General features: G+C 48.0%; 2 protein-coding genes across 4 annotated transcripts in view; both read right to left on the minus strand.

Annotated features, from left to right (window-relative positions):
- ATP6V1A (ATPase H+ transporting V1 subunit A) overlaps positions 1 to 18,753 on the minus strand; it is a 219,842-nt gene that overhangs the window by 110,571 nt on the left and 90,518 nt on the right. The window lies entirely within an intron of this gene.
- Positions 1 to 18,753, minus strand: part of SIDT1 (SID1 transmembrane family member 1) — a 47,378-nt gene that overhangs the window by 6,420 nt on the left and 22,205 nt on the right. Inside the window, exons 5-20 of one of the 3 annotated variants that reach the window (XM_075764644.1) lie at positions 18,395 to 18,496; positions 17,133 to 17,216; positions 16,412 to 16,505; positions 15,127 to 15,198; positions 14,655 to 14,748; positions 12,984 to 13,027; positions 8,637 to 8,708; positions 6,853 to 7,001; positions 6,136 to 6,209; positions 5,510 to 5,576; positions 4,750 to 4,823; positions 4,060 to 4,183; positions 3,370 to 3,487; positions 2,252 to 2,388; positions 503 to 611; positions 77 to 91 (exon numbers count right to left, since the gene is read on the minus strand). In XM_075764644.1, the coding sequence (XP_075620759.1) occupies positions 77 to 91; positions 503 to 611; positions 2,252 to 2,388; positions 3,370 to 3,487; positions 4,060 to 4,183; positions 4,750 to 4,823; positions 5,510 to 5,576; positions 6,136 to 6,209; positions 6,853 to 7,001; positions 8,637 to 8,708; positions 12,984 to 13,027; positions 14,655 to 14,748; positions 15,127 to 15,198; positions 16,412 to 16,505; positions 17,133 to 17,216; positions 18,395 to 18,496 (1,429 nt within the window). The remainder of the gene's footprint in view (positions 1 to 76; positions 92 to 502; positions 612 to 2,251; positions 2,389 to 3,369; positions 3,488 to 4,059; positions 4,184 to 4,749; positions 4,824 to 5,509; positions 5,577 to 6,135; positions 6,210 to 6,852; positions 7,002 to 8,636; positions 8,709 to 12,983; positions 13,028 to 14,654; positions 14,749 to 15,126; positions 15,199 to 16,411; positions 16,506 to 17,132; positions 17,217 to 18,394; positions 18,497 to 18,753) is intronic. The other 2 variants (XM_075764636.1, XR_012837451.1) reach the window with 2 other exon arrangements.

An 18,753-nucleotide genomic window follows, 5' to 3' on the forward strand; every position in this document is an offset into this window, starting at 1 on the left:
ACATCCACACACCCCCGGCTGCTATGCAGCTGCTCAACCAGTTCAACAGAGAAAAATGAGAACTGCTGACAGTTACCTGAGTCAGGGCCATCTGAGGCAGACAGAAGCAGAAGAGGAAGGAGAAATATGTAAGCAGAGCACAAGAGCCAGGCTCCCCACCAGACCCTCTCCCTCCCTACCCTGTGACAGGGTTTTATGTAGCTCACTGCTCTGAGCACAGTGCTAAGGAAAGCTGTAGCTGACGGGCAGGCTCCCTCAGAACCCAGCTCTGCTGCCACCACAGAGCAGACAGGTCCTGCTGACTCCCATGGGTCTGGGAAGCAGCAGCACGAGGACTTCAGAGGCCAGGAAGAGCATCAGATGGATGAGAGGACAGGATAACCCAGAACACAAGCACAGGCCACGGGACCGTCCTCACAGATGTGCTGCATAGGTAACTCACACAGGTGAGGACTAGGCACCTACACACCCTCAAGCAAGACGGTTCAGTCACAGCACTTACCGATCTTGAAGCGGCCCATGTAGTAGATCTGGGTGCTGAGAGCCAGAGAGGCCAAAACATGGATCATTGAGAAAATGACCCAAAACCACACATCATTTTTCCCAAACACCTGAAAGCAGACATATTAAAAGCAAACTGAGCCCTGTTATCAGCAGGCTGATCCTTTTCTCTTCTATATCACCATGGGGCATTAGACAACCTCACCGAACATGGAAGAGAAACCTCCAAATCTTCCAACCCAAAAACAGATCTATAAATCCGAACAGAAGTCCAGAGAAGCAAGAGGAGCTCAGCCTTTCTGGAGAGGAGCCCGTTCTTTCTGAACACCCCTTCAGACAAGGATGACAGCTTGGAAGGACTGCAGCTGGCCCAGGGAGCAGAAATGCAGGGACTCCTAGGCTAGGCAAAGCTCTCCCTGATGAGGTGGGCAGCAGCTCTCTGTCCAGGAGCTGGATTTTTACAAAGGCAGCCAGGAAACCAAATATTACTTTAGCAAGCACAGTGTAGTAGACCAAAACGGCCAAAGCTGCTCTGCAAGCAATTGCTCCTATTGTAAACTTTCAATTTATTTAAGATCTGGAAGTGAACCTACGAATGCAGGTTAACGCTATATTAAAACGTTAATTTTTCAGTTATACATTAAGGAATCTAGAAACTCAGGTCTGCCATCAGGCTGTGACCATGTACTCCCCTCCCCTGGGGCACAGCACTTCCCTGAACTTTTCCTTTTGTGTGTGTGGGAAGCTGAAAAGCCACCTCTACATGAATGTAGCAAGGGAGACAGGCAGCTTATAAGCTCCACTCAACAGCTTCAAAGCATCCCACAAGAAAAGATACAGCATCCCATAATAAAACCCCACTGTTTTGAACCTGGGTGTACAGATCTACCACAGCTATCACGAGATTCTTGGAAAGTCCCAAGTTCACCATCTGCTCCGGCATGCCTTATCCCACAGACAGTCTCCTACCCAGAGACCTTCAGAGAATCAACTGGTGTACTGCAGTATGTGTGGTCCTGAGGGGCTGACAGCCCACTTGCCCAGTTACTGGCAAGCAAAACAGAGTCCTCCAAAAGAAGAGAAGCAGAGACCTCCAAGGTAAAGCACCAGTAGGGATTCAGGCAAGCCTGGCTCAATACCTGCAATGCTATGAGCAAACAAGCAAAGCCCTGTACCAGCCTGACTTGTCAGTATACAAGAGCAACTCTTGCAACTCCTTCTGCTCCAGTGCCCTTCTATAGGCAGGTACTCCAGAAACTTGCCCGGGAGCCCTCCAGCCATTCTTCTAGCCCTGTACCTCTCCAAAGATAGCAAGGCCAACTGCAGGAGCTGTGCCCAGCAACACAGGGTTTTCCGAAGGGGAGAAAGAGGCAGAAGCAATTAGGTAGAGGACACTTGGAAGCTCGGCCAGCCTCACCTCCCTACTCCAAGGTGAGCCACCCCACAGGAGACCAGCTGAGTGCTCAGTCACGGACACCTGGATGCGTGAATTTCTCCTCTTGAGGGCATGCAGTAGGCAAAGCCCAAAAAGGAATCCACCTAGAGAAAACTGCTCTGCTCTTCCCCTCCTTGCAAGCCTAGAGGAAGGGAGGAGGAAAACCCAAGAGCACTAGGAATTTAAATGCTAGCAGCTGCTTAACAAACTCTTATCCTACCCCGCTGCTCTCCCCAGGCATTTGCCAAGTTAAGCTCTGTTCCCAGCCACACCATCGCCTTCCCAGAGAAGCAGGTAGGTAAGCAGAAGCCATACCACTCCAAGGACTGCAAGACAGATGACCACGGCAAACGAGGCATAGGCAGAGTAGGCACTGGCATTGATGTCTGGGTGCCGGGTCTGGTAGAGCTTGAGCATGCAGAGTCCTGCTATCATGTACATGAAGGAGGTGTCTATGGACAGAGCACAACAGAAACAGTGAAAACAGGTACTGCCAGTAGGCTGAGAAAGCTGCTGAGAGTGCACACGAAGTGCAGCAGCAGGGCTAAATCCAAGGCTGGCAGGCACAAATCCCTGATGCTGCACTACATTGTAGACCACTTTGTGCTTTGCCACCTTGCAACACATCTACCATGCTCTGGGGCAACAAAAACTAAAGGGGCTCAGAAAATAAGTGCCCACAGTGCAGCACAGAAACAGGCAGGGAATCACAGCATGGTTAAGGTTAGAAGGGACATCTGCAGGTTGTCTGGTCCAACCACCCTGGCTCAGGCAGGGTCAGCTATGAGGGAGTTGTTCAGGACCATGCCCAGTCAGGCTTTGAATATGTCCACAGAAGACTTCACAACCTCTCTGGGCAACCTGTTCAGTCTTTGACCACCCTCAAAGGAGGAAGGAAAAAAAACCAAAAACACCTAAACATGTTTCCTGTGTTCAGATGGAGCTTCCTGTGTTTTAATTTGCGTTCATTGCCTCTTTTTTTATCACTAGGCACCACTGAGAAGACTCATCTTCATTCCCTCTCACTGGGTATTTATGCATATAGTCAAGATCCTGCCTGAGCCTTCTCTTCCCCAGGAAGGCAAAGGATCCTACAGAGGAAATTTTCCACTGAGATGGCAGACAGAGGCTCCCTAGGCTTGAGCACTCTGCCATCAGGCTGTGTACTTACTATCTTCAAACACCAAGCTGCAAAAGCAAAGGGAGATCTTGCCAGCAGTGCAATACCAGAGTCCCAAGGTCTAGAGAGGAGGCTGAAATGCGTTAGTCCCCAGCATCCAAAGCCTCACTGCCTCCTCACTGAGCCCCTGGAACAGGCAGACTCCAGGGAGGTTTGCAAGGGTACAGGGATGGGAAATGCCAGCAACTCAGCAGGAGACAGAGCATGGCAAATCCTACCTCCAGCTCAAAAGGAGAAAGGAAACTCAGCTTACCAAACTGGAAATTAGAGTAATTAGGGCAAACGTGATAACAGGCACTGAGCACACCTTCCATCATCAGAGCGATGCCCATAGCATAGAAGAGACCAAAATGCTTTGGGATCCCATAGTCCTGGAAGAAAGCAGAGGTGCACAGTAGGTACCCTCACTGTCCTGAGGACAAGTGAGCTTCCACTCTCCATCACTTCAGCCCTCCTAACCCCTACACATGTCCTTCAGTCACCAGTGCAGTGCACTGCATTGCCCAAAATTGAGAGAGCACTGTAGGCAGCTCTATTCCCTCTTGTTAGCAAGAGTGCCAAGAGGGAACTCTTGATTGTGTAAGACAAATCAAACGTCACTATAAATAAGAGCATCTCGGGACATTCCTACTGTCCTAGTTCCTCCACAGTGAGTGCTGGAGAAAGAGCCACAGCCATGGGAGTAATTTCTCTACTCATCTCCTTGTCTTCACAAGCCCAGGCTGGGTCACCACAGCAGTATGAACCTACTGTAAGCAGCAAAGTACTGGGGTGTACAAGAATGTAAGCATCCCACCTAGACCCTTTTTCAGGGGAGGTAAAAAAGAGGAAGAGTCAATCCTCCAGCAAGGAAGGCAAAAGGAAACCCACTGTGTATCACTGTTTTTCAAGTTCTCCTTGTCTTTCCTCCCTCCACTCAGCCCCATGCAACCATGCTTCCTACCAGGGTATAGACATCTTTCATCTCCATGGCCCGACGGTGGAGAATGTCCCTGCGCAACACAATGAGGAGGAAGAGAAAGCCCAGCAGCATGTGGCCCACATTGCTGAGGATGTTGTTGAAGGCACTGCAGGGAAATAAAAGACTTAAGACAAAGGCAGCACAGCAGCAGGAAGGTGAACCCTGGGCCATTTCACTCCTCCACCACCATCCTCCACCTTAGCAGCTGCCAAATGCCTGCCTGTTTTACACCCTGGATGACAATTTTAGGTTGAGTAGTTCACCTGCCCCAATGGATTCAACACTTCCTGTGCAAGATTCCCAACTCTGGGCTTTTTTTTGCATTCCCACATTAGTTCAGAGAAATGCTGCTCTGAAACGACCAATCTGAACTTCTTTGCAGAGCTGCTATTCCTCAGATACAAGTGGAAGTGTCCAAAAGAGCAAGGGAGCACTTCATTGCTGTGCCGTAGGTTTGCTAGGGGAACCCAGGTGCCATTTGTTCCTGGGTGCACGTCTCACTGCAGCAAAAAGCCACTGCTGAGTAAAACAGAAAACTTGGAGTCCTAAATTCTCAGCAGTCTTAACACAGTTACTGTGAGTCTGGCAAGGATAAAATCCTTGTGCTGTGGGCACAGCACAAACACTCAGGAAGCATGAGACAATAATGCAGTGTTCGCAGGGCTCACTCACCTCAGCACCCCAAGGGGATGAGCACACAGAAAGTTGTAGTAGCAGATGTCCTGATTGCCTGTCACGTTCACTACCTGGACAGAGAGGAGATGGGAGACTTCGTATTAGCAAATCCTCCCTGTTCTGCGGGGTTTGCTTCATGCAAACACTGAATGTACACAAGGTGTACCAGGACACAGCCTGGCTCTGGCGCAAGGGAGTACTGACATCTGCAAGTGAAGATTTTAGAGCGGGGACAAGATGTTGCCACAGGCCACAAATTTGTCAACAGTCTCCAGAGGAAACATATATGCATGCTGTCAACCCCACCACTAATAGATCTGCTTGCAGATATCTGAATAACAGCAGAATAGCATGGGCAGGGAGGGGAGAAGGGAGGAGGGGAAAAATTTTAAAAAAATCACTCATATCACAGCAAACCCTACTTGCTTTCAGTTGTCTTTTAGAGATAACAGCAGGTTCCTCCTGCCTCTAAAATGAAACAGGCCCCAAATGAGACATCAGATGAGCAGGAAAACAGCCATACTCCCGTTTCCCAAGCAAAAACGGCAGAACTGCAAGCTCAACGAGCCAAGCCTGTAGCAATACTCAACACGTGGTGCAGAGAGACCAGCTAAGGTACACCACCCCTCAAACAGAGCAGGATTCCTGGGTGATCCCAGTTTCCCTGCGACTATCATTCTTACACCACGCAACCGCAGAGCAGGTTTAAAGGCAAGAGTACCCAAGCACGGGGACAGCCACACAGAGCCCAACGCACCGTCTGATAAGTGATGACAAGCTGGATGACCGGCAGGGCGTAAAACACTGCAATGGTGATGATGTTCCTGCAGGGAAGAGACAGTAGCAGCAGTTACACACACTAAAACAATTGGTGCACACCCAGGACAGAGCCCCACGGTGCTTGCAGAGGAATGTGTATGCCTCAGTGCCTAAGGACACAGACCCAATTCTCCCAGCCAGAGCTCTGTACCTCTGGTTATGATCTCCTGAAGCAGAAGAGAAAACGTGCTAACGCAAACAGGAGGCAAATGCTAAGAGCACAAGAAAAGTCAGGATGTTGACCACACACTCATGCGTTTGAGTGTCAATTTCTCCCCTTCCTCAGTATGTTCCAGCACACCAGTTGTTACCACACTTTAAAGCAATTATGCAAACCAGAATCCATCGCCAGGATCATGTGTGCACTGGTCCACAAATATCCTTATTTGGAGGTATGTAGGATCTGCAGTTACTGGTTGGAACAGGGTCAGAACATGTAAAAGGATGGCCCAAAGAATATCCTCAGGCCTGAAGTGTTGTTCAGAAGAAGGGCATGTGGACAGACTCCACAACCAGAGACTGAGTCCAGAGACTGGGGACCTTACCAGTTTGCCTTTTCCTTACCAGAAATAGATTTTGTATTTTTTGCTGACAATCCTTCGGTCCTTCCTGGACAAGTCTGATAGATAAAGGAACACCTAAAACATCAGTGGGTGGGGAAAGAGGGAAGAAAACAGAAAAGAACTAATGAAGACTACAGAAGACAGTAGAAGATCTTGATGTATTTGAACAATATGCAGCTTGGTGCCCCCCCCCCCTTTTTTTTTTTTTTTTTTTTTTTTTTTTTTTTTTACACAGCTTGCTCATTGTGTCCCTTGATTCTGTGGGGAATGAGTTCTGCAAAACTCTCTGACCTCCAGGAACGAATGGCTCTGACCACACGAAGCAGTGCAGGGTGACAAAAGGAAGCAGTTTGATAGCTGCTAGCTTAATGCCCCTCTGTACATCCATGACAGTCACACTACTTGTACTACCTACTGTTGCACATTATTTTCTCCCTGTGCTGTCCCACCTCCTTGAACTTCCTGGGACACTCTGGACTTCTTCCTCCTTTCTCAAAAGTCCCTAATACATTCTGATTTTCCATATTAAATCACTCATTTCAGCAGCACACTTAATACAGTAGGAAAACTTTCCAGACTCTGAAAAAGCATGAAGAAGCACATTCAGCTTTGTTAGATTCAATCCATCTAGAAGGGAAGTGGAAACTTAAAAACCCTGGCAAGTGACTAGTGCTGGTCCTGGTCCAGATGTGTCCATGGCCCAACATCACAGCTGTACCTTAGTGCGGATGACATTCTTATCACTTTCAATTTCTGGCATGGTGTCGAAGTCGCTCTCCTCCTCCACAGAGCTGTCTGTGTCAGAACCAGCTGGCAGCCCGCGCTCAGGGGAAGACAACTGACGTCCACCACTGGAGCTTGACTCATCTGGAGCAGAGCAGGGAGAAGGAAACAGGCAGGGCAAACGCTAAATCCTTCTGTGCAACAAGCAAGCTGTCCCAGATATCAGCCACAATCTGCTGGGACAAGTTGATATGGCCATTTCAGGGAACAAGTTTTCCATGATCACAAACATTCCTAAAAGTCTCAGATATCAGCTAAAAGCACTTTCAAGGACCCCTCTGCACCATTTTGTTTTTTCCCCTGCTTTTATTCTATTACATTTAATCTCTAACATTCTCTACTCTTTACTAGCCTGGCCTCTGAAATCTGGAAGCCTGAGACAAGCCAGAAAGCTCTACTGAAAGCATCAGACTGACCGTTCAGGGGTCAGAAACAGGCTGACGTAGCTAATCTCCAGATTATATATAAGCCTTATATATAAGCTTTTCTAAAAATATTGTAGAACAAAAAGACAAAGAGGGCGAAAGTAAATTTTTCAAAGCAGGCAGGACATCAGCTTTGCTCCCATTGCATGCACAGTATCGATCACCTGCAGGTCAGCAGGACCTGCCTGCACTTCCCACAGGCTGGCCAAGCTCCCAGCCAGCCCACTGCCCATACCAGCACGAGCAGGACAAGTTTCTTTCTCATTTCTCAAATGCTTTTAAGGCATTTCCTTGAGAATTGGGGGTCGGGTGGTGCTGAAACCCTCAACTCTATTCCAGGACTTAAATCCTCCTGAATTTTTCCAAAACCTCATGAAATATCAGTTCTGTGTTTCTTGTCAGGCGTTCAGAAATATTACACCTTCACAGTCCAACAACTGGGCGACATCTGGAGCATCAGGGCTGTCATTACACCACAGTGAGTCAACACATCCTGAGCTGGGACCAAAAATTACACAGCCCTGCTCTCCTCTCTCATTTGAGCAGCTGCCTCACACTGCCCCGGACCTGCACCACCTCACCCTGCAACCTGGGTCCTCAAGCTATCAAATTCCAGGATTATGCCCAACAGTCCACAACACTGAGCTATTCAATACCAATCCCTTCACAGGGGGAAAAACTATCGTAAGGAAACTAAGAAATATTCTGGCAAAGGAAGGCATTTCCCATCATCTCAGATTAGCAGGACCCTTGGGAGGTTTGGTTTTTTCCTCCTCTGCTGCCAGGGTATGGTTCACCTGTTTACACCATGACATTATTTCTCCCCTAATGAAACCTCTGTACTGTGAAAAGCTCTGATTCTGTCTTGCCCTTCTAGTGAAATGCATGCTCTGGTCTAACAGCAGACCTGATGAGCAAATAAGAGCCTCCTAGAAGCTTGGTTGGAAGGGACCTTTGTCAGTCTCTAATCAACTTCCTGCCTGGAGCAGCATTGTTACCAACACTTATCAGGTGAATGTGGCTTTGTCTAGCTGAGATGAACATTCCCAATGACAGAGTCTCTCTGGGCACATCTTCCAGAGATTTGCCATCCTTTTGATGTAGATGTTTTGCCCTAAAGTGCAATCTGAACGTCCCAAGCTGCAATTTTTTATTTTTTTTTTTCAAGTAGTTGCAAGCTGCTCCTAAAGCAGCTTGCAGCTTTGTTTCCTTCAGGCTTTAAAACATCTTAAAGCGCCTTCCCCTGCCTCAGGTAAAATCCTCCATGTGCCCCCAGTTCTGGAAGATACTGTACCAATAGCACCATAGCTGCTTCCTTCAGGGGTGCTGGCTGTGATGGGATGCGAAGACGTCATAATCCCAGATCCTACGATGGAAACACACCCAAAAGGGACAGTTAGTTTCATATCAGTGCTTCAAAACACATCTGAGGTGAACACAAACAGCTTGAAGAGCTGGAGGGGCTTGGGAAAAGCAGCATTTCTTCAAACAGATGGCAGTCATCCTCTAGAACATGCTGTGCAAAAGGGAAACCCTTGCCTTGCAATGTGAAGCAAACTCTCCAATCTCCCCACACAGGCTGCCAGTTTGACTCAGAAAAGCATGAGGGTCCCTCCAGCACCATGTAGGGATTACACTATGGGGCTACAAGACTCGGCAAATTCTAGAGCAAATCTCATGATATTCAGAGAACCCTTATGAATTTCTAATTCTTCTCCTTCCCCTCCTCACACATTGATCTACTGAAATACTGCTACCTCCAGTTGTCCCTGGAAGAGTCACAGATAGCCTTTGGCAAGACAGCTGCTACATAGTTTTAACCAAGCAAGGAGAAAGCAAGAGTGCCCTATGCAAAAAAGCGGTCACAATCGTGAGCTGATAACAAGGGGGGCAAGCCTTTGAGGGCTGGGAAGTCCCAGTCTCCCACCCACACATTTGAAGCAAAGAGGGCTGCACCTCCCAGTTGGGTTGCCCTGGGACTTTCCCCACCTGGCTTCACATTCTCTTTTTTTGCCTGGTACTTGTTTGATCCTTTTTGGTTGGGCTCAGCTGCTGAACTTACAGCAAACAAACACATCAGGAAACATAGCCAGCTGAACCCCTTCACAGGGGGCATCAGACACCCATCTCCCCAAAAGGGAGGGAGCAAGAGCAGGTGGAGCAGGACCACACCTTCCAGTGGTGGCAAACCACAAGATAGGTCCAGCTGCTTTTAAAGCTTCATCCTCATAACAACATCACGTGGCCAGTCAGCAGCAAAGGAACACAGGACATGGGATAGTATTTAAAGTCAAACAACCTTAGTACAGCCTGGCAATGGCCTGGCTTCCCAGTGCCTGATCTGTCCCAAACTGACAGGCACAGGCAGACTTCCCTTTCCAGCTAGCAATTCTGGACACTTCTGTAACACATTGTGTAGGTTTTATGCCATTTCCATTAGTCATATATATAAAGAGCCCCAAAACTTTTCCCTGCCTGAGCCTGATTCCTAGGCAGGGGAGCACCCATACAGCAGAGACATTTGATGTTTCAAGTCCAAATTACTGCTTTCCTTTGACACATTCACTGTGCTTGTTGGGCTGTGGGTTAAGACCTGGTCTCCATTTCAGCTTCTCTACCCTCCTGTCTCATCCCTCTAACAAGGCAACGAACAGCTTGGAGGAGCGTCTGAAGTGGACAACATGGCATGGGCTGAGCACCAGAGGGAAAGCTCTGGCTCACTGCAGCCCCTCACATGACACTGCTTCAGCCCTGAGCTGGGATTAGCAGGATGTTTTCGTAGGTTGCTGCAGGAGCAAGATCCACCTTCTACTCTTCATCTGCTGTGCAACCCTCCTTCTCTTGTGGCAGTTTTCCTGTTGCTTTGAAGTCATTTGGAAATCCAGATCATGGGGAGGAGGGCAAGAGAAGCATTTCCCCATGTTCATGGCACCAAGGCACATGCACACTTCCTTCTCCCATCAGTCCTGTCCCACAGGGACGTTCCCTCCCTATTTTACGCCAGGCTTTATGCTCTCAAGTGACTTGTCAACCTTCTCTCCCAAGTAACCAAGGGAAGATTTAAATCTGACCAAAGCAGGGAGGCCAGGGAGAAGAGGCACTCTGCCTAGTCTTTAACAGCTGCACCAGGCCCAGCTCACCCATTAATTTCAGTCCCACTTCCCAGTGTGCGAGTGAGTCAGCAAAGTAAATGTACCGCACAAGGTGTGGTTCCTCCAGCTATTGCCTCCACCAGACAGCAATGATGTGGAATGGGAAGTGTTCCACAGGATTGGAAAAAAAAAAAAGTTAAACACAGAAGTCAGGTATAAGATGAGTGACAGGAGCAAAGGGCCACATGGAGTTGTAGGATATTTAAAGACAACAGGCAGAGACAGATTGCTGAGCACCTCCATCCACACTTCCTTTGTGGGGACAGGAAAGGAAAGGTGAGTAATGGAGAAGGCAAGACCCAGAGGTACTTTGGAGGAAGAGAAATTCCAATGGGTGGGAAGAGAAGAAAAAAAAAAAACAGAGAAAGCTAGTATGCCCTGGGTGATCTAGAGGACAGATGGAACACCTCTCCTGTGAAGAAAAGCTGAGAGAGTTGAGGTTGTCCAGTCTGAAGAAGAGAAGGCTCCAATTAGACCTTACTGCAGCCCTTCAATACTTAAAGGAGGCTTTATAAGAAAGATGGGGACAGACTTTTTAGTAGCGCCTGTTGCAATAGGACAAGGGCTAATGGTTTTAAACTAAAAGAAGGTAGATTCAGACTACATATAAGGCAGGTTGATGAGGGTGGCGAGACACTGGAACAGGCTGCCCAGAGAGGCGGTAGATGCCCCATCCTGGAAACATTTAAGGTCAGGTTGGACAGGGCTCTAAGCAACCTGATCTAGTTGAAGATGTCCCTGCCCATGGCAGGGGGGTTGGACTAGATGATCTTTTAAGGTCCTTTCCAACCCAAACTATTCTATGATTCTATGACAGGGAAGATGCTAGTTACCATTTTATAGGCATCAGTCAGACACACATACCCTGGAGAAAAAAACACCATGAAGGTAGGACGTGGTGAAAGGACTCTCTGAAGGTGGCATAGAGTACAAGGGAGATGACAGATCACAGAAGGAGCAGGTGCCTCTAGGAGGAAATCTGTAAACTCTGAAGGAACTGTGCTCCTCTGTCCTTTCGCAAGGATACTCTGTTCAACAATCCTCCCTGCCTAGGAACCCCATTCTCTGCCCTCCAGGTCCACGCTAAGTGCACCATCTGTGCTCTGCATCTTCTTCAGGAACTTCCCAAGCACCAGAATTTAACTTCCACCTCTTGCCAGGGCAGCTTGGAAAGCAGCTTCTAAGTTGCCTTCAGCACTTGAACCCTCAGCTGCAGCACTAGCAGCACTCCCTGAGGTTTCTGGTCTCACTCAGCTGAGACTGTGCCTCCTTGCCTCAGTGATCCTTTGTCACCACCCTGGAGTTCTTCCAGGGCCTCAGACAGGTCCCTTCAGCTTCCTCAAACTACCCCCCCCCCCCCGCACACACACACACAGGCCCTTCCCATTTCTCCAGTGCCCTAAGACCTGCTGTTGGTTGACATATGGTTGTGAAGAAAACCCTTTCACACATGTTCCACACACAGGGATGTCTACGTGTATCTCAGTGGCTGAAGAAGCCACTCCTGAGAAGCCAAATGTCCCCAGGTCCTTGGCAGAAATATTAATCCAAGTAAGGCTAGGTCAAAGTGAAGTTCCACTGCTGATCCTTTAAGCATAGCTCAGTTAAACTAGTATGCTTATCTCATGGTATGTAGCAGACTGGAGAGACTGAAGAAGCTGGGGATTAAAAAAGCAACATACCAAGAACCTTTCAATGCTGCCAAAACAGAACGTCCTCCCTTTCCCCAGGAGAGAGGTACAAATGACGATGCCTTTATTCTCAGACCAATCCTTTGAACTACTTTGCAGGCACTAAATATTTAATCAAAATGAAACGGCCAACCCCACAAACTTCTCCAGAAAGCAGAAACTCCCAGTGCCCCCCCATCCACATGACAAAAATTTCCATCTTTCACTGGTAGCCTCTTAGATGCAGCTGTTTTTATAAAGCAGAAATCTGCAGTATGTTGAAATGTGGGTGGAGCATGAAGAAAACTGAATCTAATACCAAAGCAAATAACACCAACATCACTACCTGTGTTAGTCATTCATTCACTTGGTTGTCTGCAACTCCCACTTAAAAACAAATTAAAATTTAAATTAAATTTAAAAATTGGAGACCTCATGCTTAAACCAGACAGAAGAAATCTTTCAGTTTGCCAGCTCTTATCCTTAAAGTACCTTATTTAGAAATGAACAGACCTGGCAGCAGTAATGATAGCCTATAGCCAGGTCTAGTCAAGGCTTGCCCTTCCTCCACTCCTCAAAGCCAGGTCCTCGGGGCAGGGGTCAGGACCACGTTCAGGGGAGCCTGCTTTAAACGCTCTCTCTTGTGAGGGCAGAGAGGAAGCCCTAACATCTTTCATCAGCACCAGAGACTACGTGGTACACGTACAGGGAAGGAGGCTTGAAGGGACAGAAGGTACTTGACTGACAGTCTGTCCCTTGCCTGGCCTGGGACCTGTGCTGTTTACTTAAAGCTGTCACACAACAAAAAAGAGACCTTACCATCCTCAGGACTCAATCTCCCAGCCAAAGCCTTCCTCCGAACCCTGAAAAAGAACAGCAGCACCCATGAGATAGCCAACAAACTCCATCACCTGCCAACCATAGTAGGATTATCTAGGACACCAACAGGTAAACATGGTGCAAGCTCTAAAAAACGAGCAAACAGAAACCCTATGAAAAGAAAGAAAAACAAAATACTGTTTGGACTAGGCATGGCTCAGCCATGACTGCTTGCTATCCACCTGTCAGATTTCCAAAGCAACAGAGGGTTTTGGTTTTTTTACTCCCTCAATTAGCCACCAGAGGCAGGGCAACCAGTTACATGACCATCCCATCCTGCACTGCACACTGGGAGGGACTCTCAGATCACTTACCCAAACCAAACTCCCCTGCTCAGGGGACCAAGCACCTAAGAATCTACTGAAAGGGCAGCAAGAGCTAGAAGCATACATCAGCATGGTGCTTAAGAAGGCAATATCACCTCCTTCAATGCAGATGCCAAGCTAGGGAGGGTAAGAAAAAAAAATATGCTCACAAAGAAAAAACAGCAAAAAACACACTGAAGTAATTTCATTCAATTGTTCAAATGAAATGTTTCATTGATGTGTCTTGAAGTTAAGCCATGCTCCCATCTTAAAATTGTTTTGTTTCAGAGCACCAACCTTTTAAGATCCCTTCTTCTGAAGCAGCTGAAAACTCTGCTGCATTCATCCTGAGGAGCTGGCTGCTAAGTGTGGTTCCCACAAAACTAACATGCTATTTGCTGAATGCTTTATATGGCTCTTCTCACCCCAACCTTTGCCCAATAGGGCAGGAAGGGGTGTTGAAGGGGCCTCCCTATTCTCAAACCTACATGTTTTGGACAAAGGAATCACTTAACCATTGTCACTGCCTACACAGGCAGCAGTGATGGATCCCAACAAATGCCACCAACCCCAGCACCTTAAGAGCACCTGCCCACTACCCCACCAAGGCTCTCATCCTGTGCAGCAGTCATCCACCCTACAGGAGCAAATCTTTCCTCCTTTTTAGGCTGCTGTCCCCTTCCTGCCTCTCCAGTCCTGGTCTCACTCAAGAGGACTTCAAGATCACCTTCAGTGAGCAACTGGAAAGGGTTTTGACACCCCCACCCACCCCCTCCAAGAGCAACTTGTCATGGTAGCTGTGCCCAACTTCAGACGCAGATATTCCCTTCAACGCAAGCCAAGACTTCAATGTCTGCGGCAGGGGAGGCAGGTCAGCAAGGAAACCGTCATTCTCAGGACTCCAAAGCCCTGTTTCTGTCACTGCCACTTTTTGCAGTACTCAGTCTAGCACTGTGGGAAACACCTTGTTTTCGCTGATGCTCTGGTATCCCATATCCCAGACTGGCCCCATCACAATTCCCACCTGCCACCCTATGTCCTCATATAAGGAAACCTGGGGTAGGGTCACTACAAAAACTAGAGGGCAAAGCCTTAGATTTTCATCATTGCCATGATCCCCACAGCAGAGGAAGAAAAGTTTTCTGGCTGATGATCAGTAGGAGCCCACTGAGTATAGTCATGGACTTGTTTGGCTGCTCCATTCAGATGTTTGCCACCTCACTTGCCCTGAATTCACTGCAGTGTGAGACATCTCTGAGGAAGAAGAGAAACAGAAAGGCGGTTCTTGTAAAAACCCTCAACTCACCTGATATAGTGCACAAAAGCAACTACCACTGAGCCCAGGTAAAAGGAGAGGAAGCTCAGGAAGCTGAAGAACATGGCCTGGACATAAATGGACTCTGAGGAAAGAGAAGGCATCGGTCAGCTCACAGAGCAGCAACCAGCACTCCTGTCCTGCTCTTCCCAATAACATCTGGTGACAGTGCCCAGCCCCAAACAGTCCTTCAAGACTCATCTCCTTTCTTCAAGGGGAATTGCCAGAACCTGTTGCAAGGTCTCCCCCCATGTCTTCACCCCAGTGCTAGATAGTGTGCCTGTGCAACCCCCCTGTACCACACAACACCTCCTGGAAGGGACTAGAGCTGCAACAGTTTTGACTCCTCTGCTGGTGCTGTCTGCACTATTCCATCAGAGGGCTGCCAGCCCAGCCATACCCTCCTTTGCAGGACTGCCAAGTCCGCCCATAAAGCTGCATTGCTCTGCACAAAGACACTGACTTTTAATAGAGGGCACAATCGTCACTTGAAGGTTCTTCGTCCGCTGCAGGTTCCAGGTACGGTTGACGTTCCCTGTGAGATGCAAAGCATACAGCAAATGTAAAAACAATCAAACAGTAGTGAACTCTGGCCCTGATCTCAGTTCTCCGCACTTGCAAAAACACCCGAGTCTGGCTTTTCACCAAAATCTGTGTGTGATTTTGCTGTGAACCTTTCCCATTTGTCAGTGTACAGCCTTTTCCATATGTTTCCCCCACCTCCCCTCTATCCACAGCCTGTTTTTCAGACTAGAAATCCCTGCTTGACTTTTTCATACATTGCTCACGCCTGGATGCCTGAACCCTATAGGCAACTCATCTCCTGTCCATTTACTCCCCAAAGGGCAGTTTCTGTCACTACAGATACTAGGACACCATCTTTGCATCTGGCCAAAACTCTGCTGGCAAAACACTTCTGTGCAGGATGCCGAGCTATAGTCTTGTTATGTTTTACCAGGGCTTAGCACATCCTGCCAGTACAGCTCTGCTGACAGCTTTAAGATGAGAGAAAGACACCTAGAAGGTAACAATTCTTTTTTAGGGTGGGAACTGGGGGAGCCCAGCATATCTCTCGGCTGCAGTCTTGCTTCTCCTACATGGAGGAAGCCATCCAGCTTTGAGGACAGGAATGTCCCTGATCTGAAATGGGCTTCAGCTTGTCATGGGGACAGCTGCACCCCCACTCCAGTTTCACCCACCACATGAGTGGTGGAGGCTTTGCTTTTACACCACTGCCCAGGAGGAAGACAAAGTGTTTTCTGGCTGGAAAAGGTACTAGAACAAGTCTCTCGAGATTATTCCCCCCAAAATTACTAGTTTTTCCTGGTCCCTCCAAGTGGGGAGGCTGTCATAGATCCCAGGATAACAGCTGGAGAAGGTGCTCTCTGCAGGAATTGCCATCTGGGCCTCCATGCAGGCAGGAGGATACTACAGTGTGTGTGTGTGGGGGAAGCCATAAGCAGCAATTCTTGGGTGTCTCAAGTATCTCCCAGGACACCAAGTGACTCCTCAGAAGAGCACATAACCCCAGCAAGCCAGGTGCTGTACTACCCAGCCACTTCCAGGGTTGATCAAGATTTTTAACCTACGCGACAATATTAAGTTTATACTTCACTCTTCCTCACAGCTACCTAGATAAGATAGAGCTATATGACCATCCTGTGTCATCCCACAGGAAGATCCCCAAGGACTCCTGCTGTTCCACCACATGGATGCAGCAATCAAATCTGCCTCCCAGCACAACTTACCGTGAATGGAGGAAGGCACAGAACCCCCACAGGCATAATCCTCTGGCTTGATGACGAACACAACAAAGAACTGCTCACCTGGGAAGTCCTTTCTCTGCATGGGAGAGCAGAAGACAGAATCCATGACAAGTGAAGTAGCATCTCCCTCCAATGCAAAGCAGAGGTGATTACCTCCACAGGACCAGAGATCAGGTTTTAGTTGCTACACAGGCACCAGCCTTACAGAGACCTGCCTGTTCTGAACAGAGCTTGGCTTCTGGGAATGCTCCCCTCATCCCCGCTGACAATAAGCTGACTGAGTTCATCAGTATACAGTACAGCAGTGCCCCAGTACAAGCAAACCAATGCTAATGCATTTATTTATTTTAATTAGTGCAAGCCATCTACCTAAGCTTTGCTCATTATAAGGCCCTGCTACCACCACTTGGTGGTAGAAGAGCCAAGGTTTGAACAGAAGACACCTGGCTGCAGCCACTCTGATCTACAGCCTCAGTACCTAAGACATAACACAACTATCTAAGCAAATGTAAACAAGGTTTTGTAGTAAAAGGTAACATCTCTTCTCCTACTGATATCAGCTGATCTAATAAAAACAAAGGATCATAGCCATACCAGAATCAAAAAAAACTAGAGATGCACAGGACAAGCCACTGAAAAAGAAAAAAACACTGGGTCAAAAAAAAAAAAAAAACCCATACCAAAAAACACAACAGCATCTCACCTGCACTGTTATAGCTGCCTGCTTTGTCATAGACTGGTAAACACCGTTGAACTCCACATTATGGTCCAGGTCATATACTGGGCACTAAAACAGACATAACTAAGGGTTAAACCAGGGACAAAATCTGAACTAATTTTGCAGGGAACCAGGAGGAGAACAGACAGAGCAGAACAGCAGAGAAAGGCCCTGCATGGGGTGACAAAGGGAACAGAACAACCAGGACCCATTCAGAAGTTAGAAAAGCTGCTCTGAGGACATGAGTTGTGGCCTGCACTCACTGATCTTGACATTCTCACAAGAGGGCTGCAGTTTAATCCCAGAAGAGGATTCAGCCAGATTGATCACTCCAATTCCCACAGGGCAGTGCATACACTCAGCCATACACTGGTTGTATCATGCACTTTGTGGTCTGTACTATATGCCAAGTGCTCGCACTCATTTTACTCTTTCCCACTATTCTAAAACCTGTTAGGCTGAAAATCACCTGTCACAGTCTCCTCTCTTGCCTTTCTGCCATTCAAACACATGGATGTGGGCAGGAGTTGATGTTACCCATTTCTCTCCTCACCCTGGGTATTAAAGGCAACTGCCAGAACTTCAGACCCAGCAGCCAAGGCATCTTGCACCTCTGTCACCATCTTGCTGCTCCCACACTGCAGGTCCCTGCATCATTTAGGGAGGTGGGAAAGGAAGAGAAATGTGGGGCTATTTTTCAGCTGTAAGCAACAGCCAACCTTCACGGAAGGGAACAGCTGTTCTCCCCTTCCCAGGAAAAGGGATGAGTAATTGTGGAAAGAGAAATCAAATTATAAAGGAGGAGAGACCTCATGGCTGGAAATCAGAAGCTCTCCATGTTGCCTTGAGCCAGGGGAGACTCAAGGGGACAGCACTGTCCCATCCCTCAGCCACCAGCATTCCATTCAGCATCACTCCGCAGAGAGACAGACCCATGTTGCAAGGCAGCAGAGTGTTAAACCTCATGAGAGGAGCATAACAAATGCCCTACAGACAGGCTGGAGAGTAACAGCTCGTTCATTTATTTGCAATAAAAATCCCTGTACAAGCTGCTTGAACTCAGCATCTCTTGTCTCTGCCTCCTTCCCACAGGATTTTCATTCCTCTTTTAGGGGCTCCCTTCTCAACGATCACACTGGGGTGAAGCCCTTCCTGGGGCTTGTCTCTCTGTTGGGGCACAGAACTCCTCACAGCAGGACACAGAGGTCCAGCAGGCACCTCCTTTACCCTTCTCTGCTCTGACTTACCACAATATCCTGGACGGAGACAACCGAGCACGGGTAGACTACATCAGACACCACTTTAATAATGACCGAATCGACATCCTGAGGAAACTTGTACAGAAAATACTGAGGAGAAAGCAGAGTACTGAGAGTTATGGTCTAGAAATCATCCCTGCCAGTAGCTTCAGAGCCTCCCTAAGGTACCTACACTGCCCAAGCAGGGCTTTGGAGTTTGATGTGGAAGGCTTTCACAAAAATTCAGATTTCAAATACTAGGACCTTACACTACAAAAGAACAGATTAAATATGTACAGACAACTCTCCCCTTGCACAACACACTGTTAGACACAGGCATCTTCAACATGCAAGGTACAGCATAGCTT

Source organism: Balearica regulorum, chromosome 1 (assembly GCF_011004875.1).
Source record: "Balearica regulorum gibbericeps isolate bBalReg1 chromosome 1, bBalReg1.pri, whole genome shotgun sequence".
Classification (NCBI taxonomy): domain Eukaryota; kingdom Metazoa; phylum Chordata; class Aves; order Gruiformes; family Gruidae; genus Balearica; species Balearica regulorum.